The sequence below is a fragment of the Schistocerca americana genome, chromosome 2 (genome assembly GCF_021461395.2).
Source record: "Schistocerca americana isolate TAMUIC-IGC-003095 chromosome 2, iqSchAmer2.1, whole genome shotgun sequence".
NCBI lineage: Eukaryota > Metazoa > Arthropoda > Insecta > Orthoptera > Acrididae > Schistocerca > Schistocerca americana.
This window is the reverse complement of record NC_060120.1, coordinates 530647893-530669255: the sequence shown is the minus strand read 5'-3', so window position 1 is coordinate 530669255 and position 21363 is coordinate 530647893. Positions and strand designations below refer to the sequence as shown.

At 41.3% G+C, this 21363-nt stretch overlaps 1 protein-coding gene across 2 annotated transcripts in view; it reads right to left on the bottom strand.

The window, feature by feature from the left end:
• LOC124595496 (protein gustavus) overlaps positions 1 to 21363 on the bottom strand; it is a 336961-nt gene that overhangs the window by 16410 nt on the left and 299188 nt on the right. For both annotated transcript variants that reach the window (XM_047134261.1, XM_047134260.1), the window contains 3 exons: positions 16487 to 16665; positions 8426 to 8625; positions 7647 to 7832 (listed from right to left, as the gene is read on the bottom strand). In XM_047134261.1, the coding sequence (XP_046990217.1) occupies positions 7647 to 7832; positions 8426 to 8625; positions 16487 to 16665 (565 nt within the window). The remainder of the gene's footprint in view (positions 1 to 7646; positions 7833 to 8425; positions 8626 to 16486; positions 16666 to 21363) is intronic.

Here is a 21363-nt window from a genome sequence, read left to right as displayed (position 1 = left end):
TTGTAACCCTTGATTCTCCTTCATAGACTGCCGTATGGTAACAGAAACCGCTCTGAGAACAGCACATGGCCCACTGTTTGAATACAAATTTCACTGAATTCGTGCAAATCAACTGTTTCAGGTAATGGTGTCCATAATATTGTACCATTTGCTCTTCAATGCTCAGGCTGTCGGGGAAAACTTGAAATTTTATTAAAATATTATTCAGTAAATCCATTAACAGACTAATATTAAGTTCATCCCTTTCATCAGGTGGAATTCTGTTCAGAGGTGTGTTAACATTGAAATGGAGGTGGCACTTTATTTCCAGAAATCTATTGCGACTCATACACTGTCTTACACACCTTATATGTAAGTCTTCATCTTCATTGCAGTATAGCTTTTCCTGTGGAAGAGCATGGTATCCAGAGAAGTGGAGTATACCTATGAATTTTTTTTATGCATCCATTGGATAACTCACAGCTGTTATTATTGTTCTGTGTAGCAGATCTGACTTTCACTGACAATCAAGTTCAATACCTATTCATCAAAAAATTCTTCGAAGCAGATATTCCTTTTAGTGCTGCTACCAAATTGGATTTTTGCTATTCAATTTTTGCTTTATCAGGGTAGGTTCTTGATTAAATCGCATCTTCTGTTGCCCAATTAGAAGTGATAATAGTTTTCAGTTTCTTCTGTCATTAGCCTACATGTTACTAATTTTCTTTTTCTCCATTATCATGAATTTCCAAGGAACCGGGCATGCCAGATAGTGACGAAAACATATTTGAAAATACTGTTCTATCTTCACAGTCAAACATCTCATCTGTACTATCTGGAGGGAGCTCAATAATGTCAATTGTCTCATTCACATCACCATCATCACCAAAAGAAGCCATGAAGTTTGGGTCATTTACAATTTCTTCAATTTCCCCTCGTACAAAGTGCTTCATAGTGACTCATTGTGCCTGAGGAGCAAATAAAAGCAAAATAAAGTTTTACGTGGAAATTGCCATGAGGTCCAAATGGTGATCGAAGATCAGACATGTGTCATGCAGAAATGGAAGAGAGTTTTGAAATAATTGATCGATCATCATCTCAAACCATTTCAAAACATGCCCGTACACAGACATTTAAAGTTATTTACATAATAATATAACTTACGCTGTTTTGAAAATGTGCAACTTCGTGATGCTGAAAAATTTAGCTTCTTCACAGAAATAAAAGTATACAATTCACATGTTTAACAACAACTGATGAAACTTCAATGCAAGTTCTCAACAAATGTCTGGACAGTAGTGGGAAATGGTAGCATTCCCTGCCAGCATTATTAGAATTGCAAAACTTCCATTACAAAGACAAATCCCCAAATGGGGATCATGGCACGAAGTGTTTGAAATGATGTGACTACTGGCATGTCAGCATCACCACCTCTCTGACCCAATGCAAGTTTTTGCATTCTGCTGTTTGTGTACTTGTCACCAAATCAACTTAATGTCTGGCCGTCAAATACAGAGGCTATGAAGTTTGAATGTGTGTATTATTTCTTTTCTGAGTAAAGCAAATTATTTACCAGTTTTATTTTTGTATCATATTTTCTTCTCATAGTCTAAAGGTAAGTGAGGTAGCTGTTCTTTCCTGCCACAGAATGCCCTAAAATATTAATTGTGATGTAATTATTGTGGCATTATTTCACGAAGATTTCTAGTGAAATTGTCACAAATTACTATTCTCCCCAATTCCATTCAGTACCTCCATTAGTTGTGTGTTCTACCCATCTAACCTCCAGCAGTCTTCTGTAGCACCACATTTCGAAAGCTTCTATTCTCTTGTCTAAACTATTTATCATCCATGTTTCACTTTCATACATGGCTACACTCCATACAAATGCATTCAGAAATGACTTTCTGACACTTAACTCTATATTCTATGTTAAATTTCTCTTCTTCAGAAACACTTTCCTTGCCATTGTCAATCTAGATATCTCCTCTACTTCGATCATCAGTTTTTTTCTTCCCAAATAGCAAAACTCATCCACTACTTTAAAGTGTCTCACTTCCTAATGTAATTCCCACAGCATCATCTGATTTAATTTGACTACATTCCATTATCCTCGTTTTGCTTTTGTTGATGTTTATCCTACATCCAACTTTCAAGACACTGTCCATTCCATTCAGCTGCTCTTCCAAATCCTTTGCAGTCTCTGTCTATTAATTCTATAATTTGTTTCACAATTAAGTTGGAGAGGCCATAATAATCTTCAGTTTGAGTTACTGCTACTACATGAACTATATGAACTATATCCTGAGGTGGGAGAGATTTTCATTCAAATTTACCATTACTGTGGTGGTTAGTTTCAAGGGTTTTTTTTTTTATTTAACAAGTCCTTTTGGTACAGAAAGTAGGACAGTAATTATTAAAGATGGCTACTATAGTATGTAAGAAATTTTCATATGCTTCACAAGAAGACTGAAACCATTGACACTGAAGCTCCAGTCAGTATCCTGCAGTTTATATCCGAGGTTTGTTGTGTGTATATCATGCCATAGTCTCCATAGTCTCACTACCCTGGATTCAGCCTCATGTTTCTGAATATTTTCAACTCCAGGCAGTTTTAGGAGTAGGTCATCATGGTCAAATAGCAAGGGCTTATGATATTAGAGTCTGATGTTAAGAAGTATTTATGACATTATCTAGGCAATCATTTGAGCACTCTGGCAGTAAAAGTTGCGCGACATTAGAGAATCTAGAAAGAATCTAGTGTTATAATTTTTCACTAACACACATTAATATTACTAATTATTAGTATTGTGTGTGTGTCATTTAAGTTACAATGGATTTTTCCATGCACTCCAGGATCTCTGCAAAGTGATTATAATGTCTATATACTGTCCTTCAGTCAGGGAACTGGACAGCAGTAGCTTCCATGTTCCTTCTGCTGTTTAGTTTTTCATATCTATTACTTTGGCTTTTGGTGACAACTGTTCTTTAACTAACACTGCTATACCACCACCATCACTCTTCTGTGATCTATACTAACCAGCAAGGGTTGTATAGCAGGTTGGAATGTGTAAGTTACATTCCTCTTCCTTAAGCCAGGGTTCATTCAGAGAGAATATTTCATAATGAGTTGTTCTAAGAATATCTCTAACTCCAGGACTGTTTCTTAATGACTGCATGTTCAGAAGGAGTAGGGTCATATTTTCATGGATACAGTCAGTCTTAACACTTAGCATGAAAAGAAGTCTTTAGTTTGGTCCTGGTCACGATCACTCTGAACGGACCAAACTTCAGCTTGATCAGTACCTCCATGTGTTGTATGGAATCTACCTCCGACTTATGTAAACAACTAACACATTTGTATCTTTCTCACAAATATTAAGAATGGCTTCATTTATGTTTTCTACTTGTGCACTGACACTTTACCACATAGGTAGGTCATGCCAGCAACGCACTGAGAAAACTATGACATTAGCATCTGTTAGACAATACTGTGCTTCACCAAGAAAGCGCTTAAGTTTTTTAGTCTCATTTCTAGCCGCATCACTTGTGCTGGCCAAGAACACAGTAACAGAATCAAGACCCATAGTATCTACGCCAGAGTTTCTCACTGCTACCTCCTGAAAACAAGCACTTCATTTAATTGTACACATAACATCTTGCAGATGCTTGTCTCACATTACTTAAGCAATATTTCTTCTACACACACACACACACACACACACACACACACACACACACACACACACACACACACACACATGTATGAACTCTTTTGGTAGTGCAGGGATGAAGTTTAGAATGGTTGCTAACCAATGGGCACACTGTCATTTTCTTGTGCTTTATATAGTTTGAAAAAGTTCAAAACAATTATTCTGTAAGAGTTTGCATTTTGTTGTTCAAAGAAATGGTTTATTACAACCTTTTTAAAGACTTCTATAGCCCAACTGATCTGATCTACTTGCACCTGAAATAGTAATAAGCCTAGAATTGTATGGGTTGGTGAGTTCCTTCCCCATCACTTGTCAGGTTCACACCTAACACTATCTGTCCATTATTTCAGTTTAATGCTTGCCAAGAACTGAATCTCTCTTTTGTTAATTTTCCCATCGTCTTTTAATGAGGGATCAACCTAAACAGAAGACCATTTATCATCTTTTCTTACACTTTCTGTGGACATAGTAATAATTATGACTGATGACTACTGGCTGTCTGATTAGATACACTGTATTTTTAAGATATTTATTGTAAAATAAAATAGCTTACATTGCTATACTTTCCTCTCAGTGATGCTTTATGGAAACACTGTTGATCAAAAGATGCAACGAGATTGGCTGCTGTGCAGCACTCCAATCACCAGCAGCACACTCCCCCGTGGGAGATTTGTGGTAGGTAGTCTAAGTTATGGAACACACGAGGGGCAGCTGCATGTGAGCTCTGACTGAGGATCAAGCAGAGTGCAAAAGCTGTTTTGGAATATCACGGCAGAAAATGTAAAAAATGAAGCATTCGCTGGATCAGCATTACGTAATTAAATATTGCTTTCACCTGGACCAAACCACTTACAAGACACTTGCCTTGGTTAAGGAGGGTTTCACGGAAGGGTCCACATTTTCTGGTCATTCAGTGAATTCAAGAATATACGCGAAACCATTTAGGACGTGCAGCAGCCCAAACGTGGTAAAAGTGGAAGCTATCTGGGATTGACAGTGGTTTTAGAGTATCAGTTATCAAAGACCTCAACATGTGCAAAGCAATGGATCGCAAAATTATTTCGAAGCATGGAGAAGGTTTGTGCAAAATTAGTGCAAAAAGTGTTAAGCAATGAACAAAAAATTACTGTGAATTGACGTTTACTGCTAGATGTTGAAGGAGATACTTTTTTAACTTACTTTTTAGATATCAATTACAGGTGATAAGTAATTGACGTTCTAGTATGACGCCAAAACTGAAGCGCCAAAGCTCTGTGGCACACCTCAACTTCCCAATCCCCAAGAAAGCCGAAATATTAAAGCCCAAGGAAAGACAATATTCATCCTCTGACAACGGTGAAGTGGTTCACAAAGAATTCGTACCTGTGCGATGAACCATCAACACCATTTTCTACAAAGAAGTTTTCGATGTCTTCATTCAAACGGAAATGACTGGGAATTTTCGATCACTAAAAGGTCTACCACAACAATGTTCCAGCCCACACTACCTTTGCTGTGACTGCTTACCAGGCCCGGACAGAATTTACAACTTAAGTCTCAACGACTACAAAGCTCCAATATGAGTTTACCAGATTTCCTGCTCCCATAGCTCTAGAGTAACCTGGAAGTTCACCATTCCAACTATTACCGCACCATCCAACAGGCCGTTACAAAGTGCTTTAAGAGGTTACAGCAGCCGACTTCCAGATAGCCTCTGTAGTGAGAGAATCGCACTGGCAGTGTTGTACTAATGGCCAAGAAGATTATTTTGAAAAATTTTAGCAATGGGTCCAAATTATTTTTACTAGGCCCAGTCTTTTTACTTTACAGACAAACCCTGCATATAGATTGAATGTACTATAAATAGTGGCTGATGTAGTTTTTCAGCAAGTGACCACTGAATGCATGGTAACATGTGGAACCACCAGCTCACACAAGCCATTGGTTACTTGTTACAGCAGTGGTAGGGAGAGGGTGTGGCGGACGGAGAGGCAGAGGGAGAGAAGGGGGGGGGGGGGGTTGGAGGGAGAGAAGGGGGGGGCGGGGGGGTTGGAGGGAGAGAAGGGGGGGGGCGGGGGGGTTGGAGGGAGAGAAGGGGGGGGGGGCGGGGGGGTTGGAGGGAGAGAAGGGGGGGCGGGGGGGTTGGAGGGAGAGAAGGGGGGCGGGGGGGTTGGAGGGAGAGAAGGGGGGGGCGGGGGGGTTGGAGGGAGAGAAGGGGGGGCGGGGGGGTTGGAGGGAGAGAAGGGGGGGCGGGGGGGTTGGAGGGAGAGAAGGGGGGGCGGGGGGGTTGGAGGGAGAGAAGGGGGGGGCGGGGGGGTTGGAGGGAGAGAAGGGGGGGCGGGGGGGTTGGAGGGAGAGAAGGGGGGGGGGGGCGGGGGGGTTGGAGGGAGAGAAGGGGGGGCGGGGGGGTTGGAGGGAGAGAAGGGGGGGGCGGGGGGGTTGGAGGGAGAGAAGGGGGGGCGGGGGGGTTGGAGGGAGAGAAGGGGGGGCGGGGGGGTTGGAGGGAGAGAAGGGGGGGCGGGGGGGTTGGAGGGAGAGAAGGGGGGGCGGGGGGGTTGGAGGGAGAGAAGGGGGGGCGGGGGGGTTGGAGGGAGAGAAGGGGGGGCGGGGGGGTTGGAGGGAGAGAAGGGGGGGGGGGTTGGAGGGAGAGAAGGGGGGGGGGGTTGGAGGGAGAGAAGGGGGGGGGGGGTTGGAGGGAGAGAAGGGGGGGTTGGAGGGAGAGAAGGAGGGCTGGAGGGAGAGAAGGAGGGTTGGAGGGAGAGAAGGAGGGTTGAGCATCAGTAACTCATTTCACCACCACCTGACATTTCATAGTGCCTGCTACTTCAGGCACCATGTCACTCGCGCACTTCATGGAATGCACTCTTTTACATGTATACTCTCACTCTAGTACCGCATTTTCACGTTAATGCTCACTTCTGTAGCATTACTGTATGTTGCACACTTTATTAGAAAGTGTGGCATTTCAACGAGGATGTGCTTGGTAGGGCATTTAGATTTTGTATTTAATAGTTACCAAATTAACTGAAGATATCCGAGCCTTTTTTTAATTGCAAACCAATGACATTTTACGAGATAAACATACAGAATATTTTTTATTGACTAAAAATGCGCACATTAGTTCAACACTATGTTGAAATCGATCTTAATGAGGAAATATCAACGTTGCTAGCAAAATGAGACATCCTATAAATGAGACCCGTGGATTGTGTTACTCCCAGAGCATTAATACAGGAAAGTGTCCAATTCTGCTTGTGTCTGTATGTGTGGATGGATATGTGCGTGTGTGCGAGTGTATGCCTGTCCTTTTTTCCCCCTAAGGTAAGTCTTTCCGCTCCCGGGATTGGAATGACTCCTTACCCTCTCCTTTAAAACCCACTTCCTTTCGTCTTCCCTCTCCTTCCCTCTTTCCTGATGAGGCAACAGTTTGTTGCGAAAGCTTGAATTGTGTGTGTATGTTTGTGTGTCTATCGACCTGCCAGCGCTTTTGTTCGGTAAGTCACCTCATCTTTGTTTATATATATATAAAGTGTCCAATTATTTATACAACTCACAGCACTGATGGAATTGGCAGCGTCTCTTCAGGTAAGAATAATGCAATATAGAATTTGCCTACTCAGATACACAGAATTTCAGACATTTACATTCTTGTGATTTATCCCTGTATTTCATTAAGACATAGTGAAGTTGGAATTACATCTGAACTCCACATAATGTATGAAGATCGGAGTGACAACCTATATTGTCAGAAAATGGGAGCCTTTTAACTACAAATCACACCCTTTCAGTGGTAGTTAACTGGAATGGAGGGTAATAGCTACACAGTTGGTTAAGTTTGTCAATGTGACTAATGAATCACAGAAGCAAAGTTATCAAGTGCAAAAACTCCCAGAAAAAATAATGTGTTGTTGAAGATTTTGTTGTTACAGATTTTCTGCATCCTTATCCACACCTTGTTTACTGAAACACTGTTACCTGGTAGCCAACAGAATGTAGAGGCGCATCTTGTGTTGCAACACCAACAACAGCGTGTGTTCCCCTCTGACGGGTAGACCAGTGTACCTCCCAGACGTGAAGGCCCTTTGTGAGTCCCACTTTACCTCTGATGCAGTCTGTACTCTGAGCTACAGGGTGCCTGTGGAATGTCAGCTTGTCATCATCCTGTAACAAATTGAAAGAAGACCACTGACTTAGCTCTCTGTACTTTTAACTGATTACCTAACACTTACTATTTTTATTAACACAGTGGCATTTATAATTCTTTATTGACGCCTTTATAGCAGTTACCAATTGGAAACGTGGAAACATGTTTTAGATTAAAATGAGTAGCATAATTTTAATCTTGATTGATGCTGCACTTTAATGTAAGAATTTCTTTTTTACTATCACTGCAACGGAAATACAATCGCAGCTTTTTTCCTTCAATGACTGTTGAAAGTCATGTCATTGTGGAATGACAATTCACTGCACTAAGAGGTCACTCTAAATATCCAATCCAAAGACCACTATCAGACTACAGTGAAGAAAAACTATATATGCAGTATCTGTAAACTCACTATAGTAAAATGACAAAATTCAGACAGCAATTTTATTAACCTGAAAGAAGAAGCCATGTCTGGGCCACAAACAAGAAACGATTACTAATAAAAGTTTATTTTTGCATAGTAATATGGAAGAGATCATAGTGAGAGAGTGTGTGTGTGTGTGTGTGTGTGTGTGTGTGTGTGTGTGTGTAACTTACGAAGAATACTCACCTTTACAAAGATATTGAGGGATCGGTCCTCAGAGTTCCACGCATGTTTTATCTGGCACTCGCGGCTGGCGGGTGGCATATCAAGCAAGATGTCAAGGCGTGCAGGTCGTGCAAAGTCCTGCGCCAGCTCCCGTGGGATTACGGGCTTGTATGGTTGTGGGCTCTCGCGGTTCACAGTCTTTACTCCACCTGAGGCCACGGCTGAGGCACAAAACTTACTTAAAGCGAAGTCACGGTTATATATATTTAATGTTAACATTTTACATAATATTAAAATGCGAACAACAGCTACTGCTGCTATGCTCTCCAAAAATTTAAACTAAAACGAAAGTTGTGAATTCAGTTTCATGGCAACATCTTTCACACTTTGTGGGTACTAACTGTGGAGTTCTACATGGAGTTAAAAATACTTTCCATCTTTTTATATTAAATTTTACACTTAACTGCACAAGTTTTCTAATGGTAGTATGCAATGGGCCTTCTATTGACTTTAAGTGCAAAAAATTTCTCCGTGCTCCACTGATGTGCCCCAAATAGGTAGACTGTGGTTGAAGTGCTACTTTCAAGGCATGTACTACTTTGTTTCATTAAAAGAAATTTACAAAAGCCCTGTTATACAAAAATGAATTCTGATTTAGCCCAATATACAGCAGGTGAATAATGCTAATTGCTTCAATGTACGTAACAAAAATAATAAAATTAATCCTATTGGGAAGTATCTTCAATTTGAGCATGTTTATTTGCTGAAATGATTCTCATGTCATTTGTGAAACACTAAATGTGCTTACATTACATGGGATTTTTCTTTATGATAGAAAGAAACATTATGAGACCAAAGCAAGAGAAACAAACTTACATAATCAATTTTTTTCATACTGGCAAAAGCAAAGGAGTAAAACTTCCAAGCAAATCCTTTCTTGTGTGTGTGCGTTTCATGTGGAAATGCATGAATAATATTAGTAATTTAGACAAGTTCTAAATTACGCTGGAATAATTCTGTCTTAGGAAGAAACCACATACTGAACAGTACCACTGATGGGGGCAGTAATTTCCACTAGGATGCCCAAAATGAAATGGTGTTAGAACACCGAAGACAAATTTATGTAAATGCACACACAGGAGTGTATTTATCATTCCACACCAATTATAGGACTCAAGTCCACCTGATCATTTCCAAATTAAAAAGTTTGGCCAAGTGTTACCTAAAGAACTGAACAATGCTGTGCAAATTCAGTGCCAGACAAGGTTAATGATTTTAAAAGGCATTTTGGAAAATTGGAAAATTGCAAAATGTCATGAAAGTTATGCAACAGTTTTGCCCAAATTTAATGTGGTTTAAAAATTTTAATTAGTAATAATGTAGGGAAGAGATTTAGAGTGGATGCACAAGTTTGTGTACTCTTCGCATGGTTGAAACAGCAAAACTGTCTCACTCACCATGTTCATGCCATGGTATTGTATTGGTAAATATTATCATCTATTTTCTAGGAAAGATTGTTTTGGATTTCATTTTAATTTAAAAAATAACACTGCTGTCAAAAATTTCCAAACCACTATTTTTAAATAGGTATTTTGTAAAAGACGCGTGTAACTAGTTGCATAGAGTTACATTCATTAGTTGGACTATGAAACACAGCTTCTGCAAACTGCTTGTGCTAACATATTTAATTTTTCGTATATAAAGAAACATAAGCTGAAATTTACTACACTAGAAATCCAGGGTGGAAACAACTGAAAAAGGGAAACAGGCTACCACTAACCTATAGATAATTAGTACCTGAAGTACAGATGTATAGACAACATTTATGTACTTTAACCTTCCGGTGGGTGCACCATGGTATATTCACTGCCCCAAATTTTAGTTTTCTGTGTGGTTAGTTTATTTATTTGAGGGGGAGGGAACCAAACAGCAAGGTCATCAGTTCCATCAGATTAGGGAAGGATAGGGAAGAAAGTCAGCCATGCCTTTTCAAAGAAACTATCCCAGTATTTGCCTGAAGAGATTTAGGGAAATCACAGAAAACCTAAATCATGATGGCCAGACAAGAATTAGAACTGTCATCCAGCCAAATGAGAGTTCAGTGTACTAACTGCTGCACCACCTTACTTGCTTTTTCTGACTGTATTGGCTGTTGCTAGTAGTGGGCTTCTATGGAAGCCACTAGTCAATCTCCATCATAGATGGAGTATGTGTGATCTTGTTTGATACCAGATCTGGCCATTGTTTAGTTACAACACAACTGTTAACTTCATTTCAACCACAGTGCTCCACTTGCTATCACACTCCTTATCATGTAACTATTTTTCAACTTTAAACTGCTGAAACCAGACTGCAGAAGCTGCACATGATGAGAGAAGCAACCACCAGGTGGTGGGGGTATGGATGAGGGTGGGGCAGGAAGGGGGAATGACATCCGAGTAGATGTGGGGGGGGGGGACAGCAAAGTGCTGCTTGTAGGAGCATACAGGGATGAGGTGAAGAGGGGGGGGTAGGGCAGCTCAGTACAGTTGTGTGATTAAATGTGTGTGTGTGTGTGGGGGGGGGGGGGGGGGGGATGCAAGGGCTGTTAGTGCTGGTATGGGGACAGGAAAGGGGCTACATGGGTAAGGACAATGCATAACAATGGATGAGGCTAGGTGGGTTCTGAGAACGTAGGATATATTGCAGGGAGAGTTCCCACCTGCGCAACTCAGAACAGCTGGTGTTGGTGGGAAGGATCCAGATGGCACAGGCTGTGATGTGGTCATCAAAATAATGAATGTCGTGTTGGGCAGCATGCTCAGCAACAGGGTGGTCCAGCTGTTTCTTGGCCAGAGTTTGTCAGTGGCCATTTATGCAGACAGCTTCCTGGTTATGCCTACATAGAATGCAGCACAGTGGTTGCACCTTAGCTTTTAGATCATGTCTTGTTTCACAGGTAGCCCTGCCTTTGATGGGATAGATGACGCTTGTGGTCGGACTGGAGATGGTGATGGTGATGGTAAAAGGATGTATGGGACAGGAGTTGCATCTAGGTCTATTACAGGGAAACGGGCCAGGAGGCAAGGGGTTGGGAGCAGGGGTAGTGTAAGGGATGGATGAGGATACTGTGTAGTTTCGATAGGTGGCAGAATACCACTGTGGGAAGGGGTGGGGAGGTAGTGAGTAGGACATTCTTCATTATAGGGCATGATGAGAGGGACTCAAAAACCTGATGTGGTTCAGCTTCTCCAGTCCTGGGTGGTAATGAGTCACGAGAGGAATGCTCCTCTGTGGTTGGATGGCAGGACTTCTGTAGGTGGAGGATGACTGGCGAAGTAATGCGTGAGACATCTGCTTTTGTACAAGGTTGGGGAAGTAATTACAGTCTGAAGGCCTTGGCGAGATCCTCCGTATATTGCGACAGGGACCACTCATCACTATACATGCGACGGCCATAAATGGCTAGGCTGTATGGAAAGGACTTCTTGATACGAAATGACTGGCAGCTGTCTAAGTATATGTATTGCTGGTTGTTGGTAGGTTTGATAGAGACTGAGGTTTTGACACAGGCATCTTTAAGGTGGATGTCAACATCAAGGAAGGTGGCCTGTTGGGTTAAGTACAACCAGGTGAAGTGAATTGGGAAGTAGCCATTTAGGCTCTGAAGGAATGTGGATAAGGCGTCCTCAGCCTCGATCCCGATCACGAAGATACAGTCAACGAATCTGAACCAGATGAGGGGTTTGGGTTTCTGTGTGTTTAAGGAGGATTCCTCTAGATGGCCCATGACTTGGTTGGCGTAGGATGGTGCTATGCAGCTGTCCAAGCCATACCCAAGATTTGTTTATGGTAATGGCTCTAAAGGAGAAGTATTCATGCATGACGATAGAGTAGATCACAGCAACTAGGAAGGTAGTTTTAGGTTTGGAATCCATCGGGTTTTTGGGAAAAGTAGTGTTCAATAGCACCTTGGCTACAGGCACAAGTTAGTTCAACTTTATATGCTTAGAATGTTTTGCACATGTTTTCAATATTTATTCTTATTTACAGTCTTAACGGATGGTTCCATGACTATATTTTCAGGGAACTTGACACTGGAAAGTATCCTGAAGAGATCCTACAAATAGTATTGAAAATTTTGGAAGACGAGTTGACTTGTGATGAATCTAACACTTAATCTGATATGAAAATTATTGAAGCTGACGACCACAATAATGAACCTGAACAGTCGCAGGTGGCAGATGACAGTGGATTTGCACAGTACATTAGAAACCAGCCTACAAAGTACGGTACAAAATGCGTGTCCCTAGTGACATGAAGACATTTATATTTCGAAGTGCACATTGGCTGGATCATACCCAAAACCAAATAAACCTGAAGGTGTCTAAAGACCTAACTCCCACTGATGACATGAATAGGAACATTACAACTTAACTGTTTTATCAGCTGTAGCCCAGATTAGAATTTTCTTGATACAAAGTTAACCAAGATCAGAATTTCGGGGACAAAAGGAAAAGAAAGAAAGCAATCCCAGTTGAATTCCAGGCTAGTAATAAGAGGGAAGTCAAAACAACACAATCATTTCCAGTGCAATGTCTCCTCCTCCTCCCCCCCCCCCCCCTCCCCCCAATTGTCATTGGTCAATAGGAAACTTCTACAAAAGAAGCTGTCAGATCCAACTGACATACAAATAATTCTACGAAGATTCACAGAAGAGGACAGGTTCACGAGATGAACCTCAACCTGGAATATGTCGTTCATGTGGATGACACATAATGTCATACAATGTGCAAAAGTTGCAGAAACAATGTCTGCAAAAGCATCCTTGTCAAAAATATGGGTCACCCCTGTATGACTCTTTACTAGTAAATGGAAATTTGTTCCAATTGAAGATTTTCACTGATGTGTAGTATTTTAATAATATAAGTACTACTTTACTTATTCTTACCTCAAATATATAACTATACCATGACAAGCCATTTTATTTCAGTCTTTACCATCTGGTTTCTCTAAAAAATGACAAATTATGGAATCAGAGAGCGCAGCCACTGGAGAGTTAAGTACATTAGCGAGTTAAGTACATTTGCAAACTTCTCTAGAAGAGTGATAGAAGTTCTTCTTTAATTATAACCAAGAAATCAGCCATCTAAGTCCAAGGGTACACCGAAAAATTTATTGAAAACTTTGCTTCACAATTTAGTTGCCAACAAATTGCGTAACATGCCCTTGGGCTCTGGCAACACGTAAACAGAAATTGTGATATGGGTACTTTACCAAGCAGTGGCGAGAGAAAACCGAGTATGTGAAACATGTGAGCGTTCGGGGCCAATGGTGTTGGCTGCTCCTCATCACTTTTTTCTTTCTGCTGCAGTTTCCACCAGCACCACCACCCATTATTGCACTTTCAGAAGGATGTTGTTCTTAGGGGGTTGGAAATGGTGTGCTATAGTAATTTTTATACCATACAGCCACCTTTGACTACTCTAACATTCTATCATTTCAATGGAATCAAGTGTCCTGGCACTAACCAGAAATGGGCTGCTTTTCCAGGTCTGTAACCTAAAGGATTATTTTGTATGAAAGTGACACAGGTAATCAAAGCAAATGATAAATATATGGATGTATTGTCTCTCCAATAAATTTATTTACACAGCAATACCATGGTGAAGTTTACAATGGAATAAAAAACTGAACATGAATGCGATCAACTATCAATACAGTCTTCAAATCGTGTAAGACCAGATGTAACGTCACTGACAAATGTGTTGCCGTTACAAGTAAACGAAATCTAAATGGAATTCTTCCTTATCCTAGAGAAGATGTTTAATATTTTGATACTTTAAATTGTGTAGTGCCTGAAATGCTTTCATCCCTCTCTAATTTCTCCGACATTGTCTGAGAAATGTGCTTCACGAAGTATATATGCAGACTGAAGTGGCAAACGAAAATTTGTACCAAAGCCAGGATTCGAACTCAATGAAAGCATTTACAACTATGTTTTCACACATTATCTCTGTTTCATTTGATGCTGAGCTGCTATTTCAATAAAGCTACTTAGCCTCTGCAATTATGTTAGAGTTTAGGGTGAAGACCAAGTGGGCTTAGGCATGAATGAGAATTTGGATTGAGGAGGAAGGCACAGTAAGGTTGTCAGTGCAGTTATGCAAAGCCACTGCGCCAGGGTGGCATGGGAGTTAGGGTATCTGCCTAATGGACAGGAGACCCAGCTTCGAATCCCATCCTCTGTACAAATTTTCATTCGCCATTCAGTCTACTTATATAAATTACACACATGTGAGACTTGAAATGGTCTCTGGAGCTACACAGTTTCATTTGAATGTGTCTCAATTACACCACAGGTATAATCACAGAGTTTCTTCACAATGCCAAACGCACTACATTTAAATTTCTCAATTAAGCTAAGCTTCTGGACCATTCGGTTCTACTTAACTGTTTGCTGTGGCAACAATGTTAGATTAACAAGACGATTAGATCAGGCACTGTGCTCAAGCATCTGAAAATATGTTCTATTTTTATTGAAGTTCATCTTACAAGGGACACGGAATGGGGCAGAGTTACATCAGGTGATGTGAAGTGAATTAAATTAGCAATTTAAATAGTAAAAGTTTAAGCTTTTGTATCTGCAGCGGCAAAATAGTTGATAACCAAAGCAGAGATGATATAACATGCAGACTGGCAATACAAGAAAACTTTTTTTGTTAAAGAAGAATTACCTAACATGTAATATAAATTTAATTATTAGGAAGTATTTTTGGACCAAAGTGACTTTTTATAAAAAGAAAAAAAAAATCACCTAACATTGTCTATGCATTCCACATATAGAGAATTAGATATGTGAGTGCACGCGTAACTCGAGCCATCAATACCTGGACCCTGTGAATTTTTTGTGAAGTGTGTACTTCAAAGTCTTGACAACAATAGTTAAGTCTTCAAAATGAACCGCAAAAAAATTCACGGGATCCAGATCGACGGCTCCAGTTACGCATACATCAATGTATCCAATTCCCTTTACATGTAGTGCATAAGGCAGGAAGATGGCATTAATAAGATGCCAAGACTGCTCTCCTAAATAAAATTACTTCTGAAATCGTACAGCTGTTTGGCAATTTTCCTTCTGTATATATCAGACCGGCCACTGTCCCATATCCAAGATAGTTTGACAGAAATTACACTCTGATGAGGGACAAGAAACTTCCTGGCAGATTATACTGTAAGCCAGACCGAGACTAACTCTGAACATTTGCCTTTTGCGGGCAACTGCTCTACCAACTGAGCTACCCAAGCATGACTCACACCCCGTCCTCTCAGCTTTACTCCTGCCAGTACCTCGTCTCTTACCTTCCAGACTTTACAGAAGCTCTCCTGCGAAGTTTGGAAGGTAGGAGACGAGGTACTGGCAGAAGTAAAGCTGTGAGGACAGGGCACGAGTCGTGCTCAGGTAGCTCAGTTGCTAGAGCACTTGCCCGCGAAAAGCAAAGGTCCCGAGTTCCAAGTCTCGGTCCGGCACAGAGTTTTGAAGTTTCGTATCAGCACACACTCCGCTGCAGAGTGAAAATCTCATTCTGGATGAGGGACAGTTAGACAAGAAGAGAATAGACGCTTACGAAATGTGGTGCTGCTGCTGCTGCTGCTGCTGAAGAATAGGTGGGTAAATAGTTGAACTAATGACATACTGTATCATAGTCTGAAGAAAATAAATTTGTAATAATTTGACAAAAGAATCAGTTGACGTATGGGGGACAAGGGGGGTGTCAGCTTACGCTACATTGTTGCCAAATTTATTCAAGATGGCGGTGATGACATCCAAGATGGTGGCATGTAGACTTCGCAACAGTGCATGACGTCATCCAATATGGCGTATTTTGGCGGGAAAATAGGCCAATTGTGCTACGTCCTGAAGAATGGGGACGGGAGGGAGTAAGCCCTGTAGCGGCAGATCGAGACTTTTTGCAGTAAGGAGGTTCGAAGGCTTGTAGGTTACAGTAATTATGCAGATAATATGATGCTCGCAGAGGATACGCTAGTTTGGAGAGCTGCATCAAACCAAGCTTCGAACTGTCAGCAACCTAACTGTGGTACCTGAGATCTTCTGGCCCATGTTCATGCCCCTGCGCGCGTGTGCGCGCCGGCTCTGCAGCAGCGAGGCGGTCTTGCTGGGCAGCACGGCCGCCTTGTAGCTGTAGCGGCGCAGCTCCCGCACGTCCAGACCGTGCGACGCCCGCGCGCTCTGGCTGCTCACTGCTCTGCTCTTGTACCTCCTGCAACAACACACAAACACACACCAGTTAATGCGATTGCTTACAAAGCACGTCTACGTTATCGTATGGCTACCCCTATTCACGCCCACAATCCCACCTGCAGGTTGTCTTCAGACTGCTTCCAGGGGCGGAACAAAGTTCATTTTCAATTTGTCGCGTTAATTATGGACGGAATTTAAAATACTCTATCCTTACGTTAGGGGACCCGGTCGTGAGTGACTTTCCCGTGGTTGACAATAATAACGTTGTTACACTTTTCTCTAAAACTATTTGCTCAAATCGAACCAAATTTGAAACCCTTCCTTCAAAGGCTATACGTTATGTAGCAGTAGCAATGTTATCACGGCAGGAATTCCAAAAAGCGAATGGGACGTAAGAAACTGGCATTTAAAAAAAGTATCTAAATATCTGTCGAACCTTTTAATCGATTGCCATAATTCTCCTATATTTTAATGAAAGGGTGAATTTAACTCTGTACCAAGTGTCATTGACATTGACCCTAAATGTATTAGCGTCAGAGAAAATTTTACATAAAGCTTAACATTTCATACTTTCAGTAAGATTCACTTAAACTTCTTGAAATCTTTTCTACATTACGTCTATACCCTGGGAACCACCGTGAAGTGCACAGCAGACGGTAAGTCCCATTGTACCAGATATTTGGGTTCCTTCCCGTTCCATTCAAGTATGGAACGCGAGAATTATTGATTGAATGGCTCTCCGCGCGCTGTAATTACTCTAATCTTACCCTTATATGATCCCTATGTGAGCGATACGTAAGGGAGTAATTACTATCTTGACGAGTATACCAGTTCATTCCTTCAGCATCTTTGTCACTCTCCCATCGATCAAACAAACCTGTGACCAACTGTGCTGTTCTCCCCTGTATACGTTCAGTATCCTCTCTTAATCCTCGGCTTCCACGTGTATAAAATGGTATGCTCCCTCACTTCCCATTCAACTTACATTTAGAGGTGATACTTGCCAGGTCCACGGCTGTCTTCGTTGCGGGTTTCTGTATCCTCCAAAGTATGTTTGGAGGCCCTCTTTTGAATTCTTGCCTCTTTTGTCATTGGTAGGGTACTTTTCTCAACCTCTCACACCATACCTGGTCAACTGACAGGAGGGCAATGCATGGGGTCACCCCAGGTTCTATGCCTGTATCCCTGAAAACTTTCAGCCCGCTCGCTGACTCATCACTGCCATTAAAATTTCTTTGGGGCTTTGAGTTTTCCCATTTAGCAAGCAAGGTTTTGTTAGTTAAGTCTCAAGAGATAGGTTTTATAACACCTGCTACTGACATTAGTAGGGGATAGTTATGTCTACATTCATCGCTTAAAGATTAAGTCGGTGCACTTTGGACAGAGAATGACAGGAGTCTTATTTTTAAACTTATTCCTACTGTTAAACTTCCTTATTCTACCCTAATGTACCAGCTGCACGTTAGAATATAACTATAAACACAATAAGATTACTTCCAATGAGTAAGTGTGATTTCAAATCAGTACGAAGAGTAAAATGTAAACAAAGCTGATGTTCAGCTATTACTTAGTCACTTTACGTCAGGTCAACCAACTTGCAAAGGAACGATCAAAGAATAAATTGAGTAAAGACAGTCTGCTGCAGCCTGGTTACATACAGTTCAAGTGACAGCAAAAGGGGGGCTTGACATCTTGGGTTGTCGGGTGTTCTGCCGGGTATCAGCGTCGTACTGGCACGAGTTACAAAAGGGGGCTTGTCTCGGACATGCGTTCTTTCCTGTTAATATGCACCAAACTTACATAAACCATACATATTCCGGATCGGGATGGACTAAGGTGTAACGTAACAAAATAAATTTATTATTTCGCGGATTTGCTTCCCTTAAAGGTTTAACACAGCAAAGTAAGTATTGTAATTAGAAACTCTGCATGTTCAAGCAGCTTAACTCAGCACTATCTTCATTCAATGTATGAGAAACAGCAGTCTGCGCTTTTCAACCAACTTCACACACAATTTCAAACCTTTACGACTCGCTGACACCCCCACAAAATGATGAAATGAACGAAATTTATCGCTTACTACATTTTCGTTGTTCATGCAATAAAACTTCAACATCTGACATGACGTTTTAATTCATTACTTTTCTAATGATTATTTGCGACATTTTGCAGACAGTATAAATAAATACCACTGAACGTACCTGCAAAAATTGTACAACTGTACGACGTACCGTTCGAGGGATGAAAGACGTGTAAGCATTGAGATGCGTGGAAAACTCGTTTTTACTTAAAACGGAGTGCGAGTTACCTATATAATTTTTAATACTCACCCAGTGGCTCACAATGAAAGCTGTTTTTGACTTCTAACATGCTTTAAACGTAACTGCAAACTTTTTGCTGTAGCTTACTTTTTTCGCTTACACGCTTAGTCTAAGGTTTAGCACGCTGCCTCATTTGTAAAGTGGTTAGAAGTCTGAAGCTGTTTTATACGGGGGAGTATCTTCGCAGAATCTAAGAGGTTTAAAGGTATAACGCTAACGTGTACGAACCATCCCGGCATTTTTAAGAAAAATCTTAATGCCGATATCCAAGTGGTGACTAACTTCATTATTCCAAGTCGGGGTCCAATGACTAACATTTCACTGAAAGCTTTCAAACCGTACCCAAATCATGTTCTGAAATTCAAGATCGAAATATGGCGTCTAGAATCTGACGAATACCTCATTTCTATGACCTGGTATTTCACAATTTTGACTGTACTGAAATGGCATCATTGAACAATTTTTAACTCGGGCTCGAAAGTCGACAATCCTGCAAATCTAAGAAATTTCAAATATCTGCAAAGAAGTAATAAAACACAAGGTCCACAAAATGGCCACCAAAACTTCTTCGGAGAAACACTGATTAATTTCCTTCGAAACACGTGCAGAAATACTCCAACGAGAAGTCACTTTCCGTCTATTGTTAAATACATTAGGCAACGGTTTATCAATTTTCCCTTCAAGCTAATATATTCCAGAAAAAACGGTGGTATGTTATACTTAAGCGTAAGGAAACGTTGCAGCGCAGTGCTCAAACAGAAATCTTTTGGATGCTACGAAATCTGAATCTAGTACTCTTAAGTACGTCATTTCCTGGTTTTTAATCAGCTTCTTTGCGTCAGTGTCAGACGACAATGTCTTAAGTAATTAGGTATGTTCTAGTAATATGCAAATTTTAAAACCACGTACTGTCACGCTTGTCTGGACGTTAACTACCAAAAATCTTCCATACGCAATACAAAATACGGTAACTATGCACTAACAAATGTGTACATTTCTGTAATTTTATACTTACATATCACAGAACAACCTATAAATCTTGAGGTTCTTTGGCTTATCTTACGATACACAAAATCCCACACAGCTACTTCGCTTCTCGGCCCTTTAGCTTGAAAATTTAGGAGTCTAAAGACAGAGGCGCTAGTGTCTCATTTCCGATTGGTGCCAACCTTAGCCATCAAACTATAATCGTTTCAGGTGTTGAACGCAGTTATGTTACTGCGCCTATAACTTCTCTACGACAGGAAAATGAGCTACATATACCTTCGTGGTAAATACAGCTCCGCCACTCTCGTGCACTTCGCACTCTACCGGTGAAAAGGCAACTACCCGAACAGCATCACCCAGTAAGATCTACGTGCACTACACATTATTACAATGCATTGTTTAAGCTAAAATCAAATATCGCCAGTGTTGTAATGCCGTTACTTTTGAGTTGACAGTCCAGATAAATAGGAAAACAAGGTCGTTATTTTATTCTAAGAAATTCGTACAGGTGATGAATTCCGCCTTAGAATCTAACTTTAGCTAGCCTGCTATAGCACTCCCCTGCAATGCGTTGAAGGTTAGAGGGACCAACAGCAGTGTCTGCTAAACTGTTTAAGTAAATCTAAAACGTTTGCGCTACTAAGACCATATGAAAATTCAATTTAAGGTTCTAGTACATCTACGTTTAGAAAGAATCGGCTAAACCAAAATTGAGTCAGTAGTGCTTTGCGGTCGAGAGCATTAGTGTATCAGCGTTAACGATTTCATTAATATGATCAACACCAACACGTCTGCAAAACCGCCTACTTGGAAACGTGTGGTAAAGGCTTCTTTTCGAAACCATGGGGGGGTGTTGGTTGGTTGGTTGGTTTGGGGAAGGAGACCAGACAGCGTGGTCATCGGTCTCATCGGAATAGGGAAGGATGGGGAAGGAAGTCGGCCGTGCCCTTTCAGAGGAACCATCCCGGCATTTGCCTGGAGTGATTTAGGGAAATCACGGAAAACCTAAATCAGGATGGCCGGACGCGGGATTGAACCGTCGTCCTTCCGAATGCGAGTCCAATGGGGGGGGGGGGGGGTGTCATTTCGGCCATCGACCTCTTCAGATGGGGGTAACATTGCCAGAATTCCTGTCAAGTCAATCTCCATTAGTGACATTACAATATAAAAAGCAAACGCGCACGAAGTTTCATCAACGCGTCGGCGGCCGACCCTTTACAGAAACTCTTTGTAGAAGTGAATCACCACTGACGATCATACTTTTGTCATACTGACAAGAAGAGGTTCCAGTTCACGAAATCCGATAGTTCACGCTTCAACTTTAGACTGTGTCGGGACTTCTGGCGAAACTTGACGGAAAAAATCATAATGTCAAAGCTGAATTACAAAAAGGCAAACCGAATACGTGT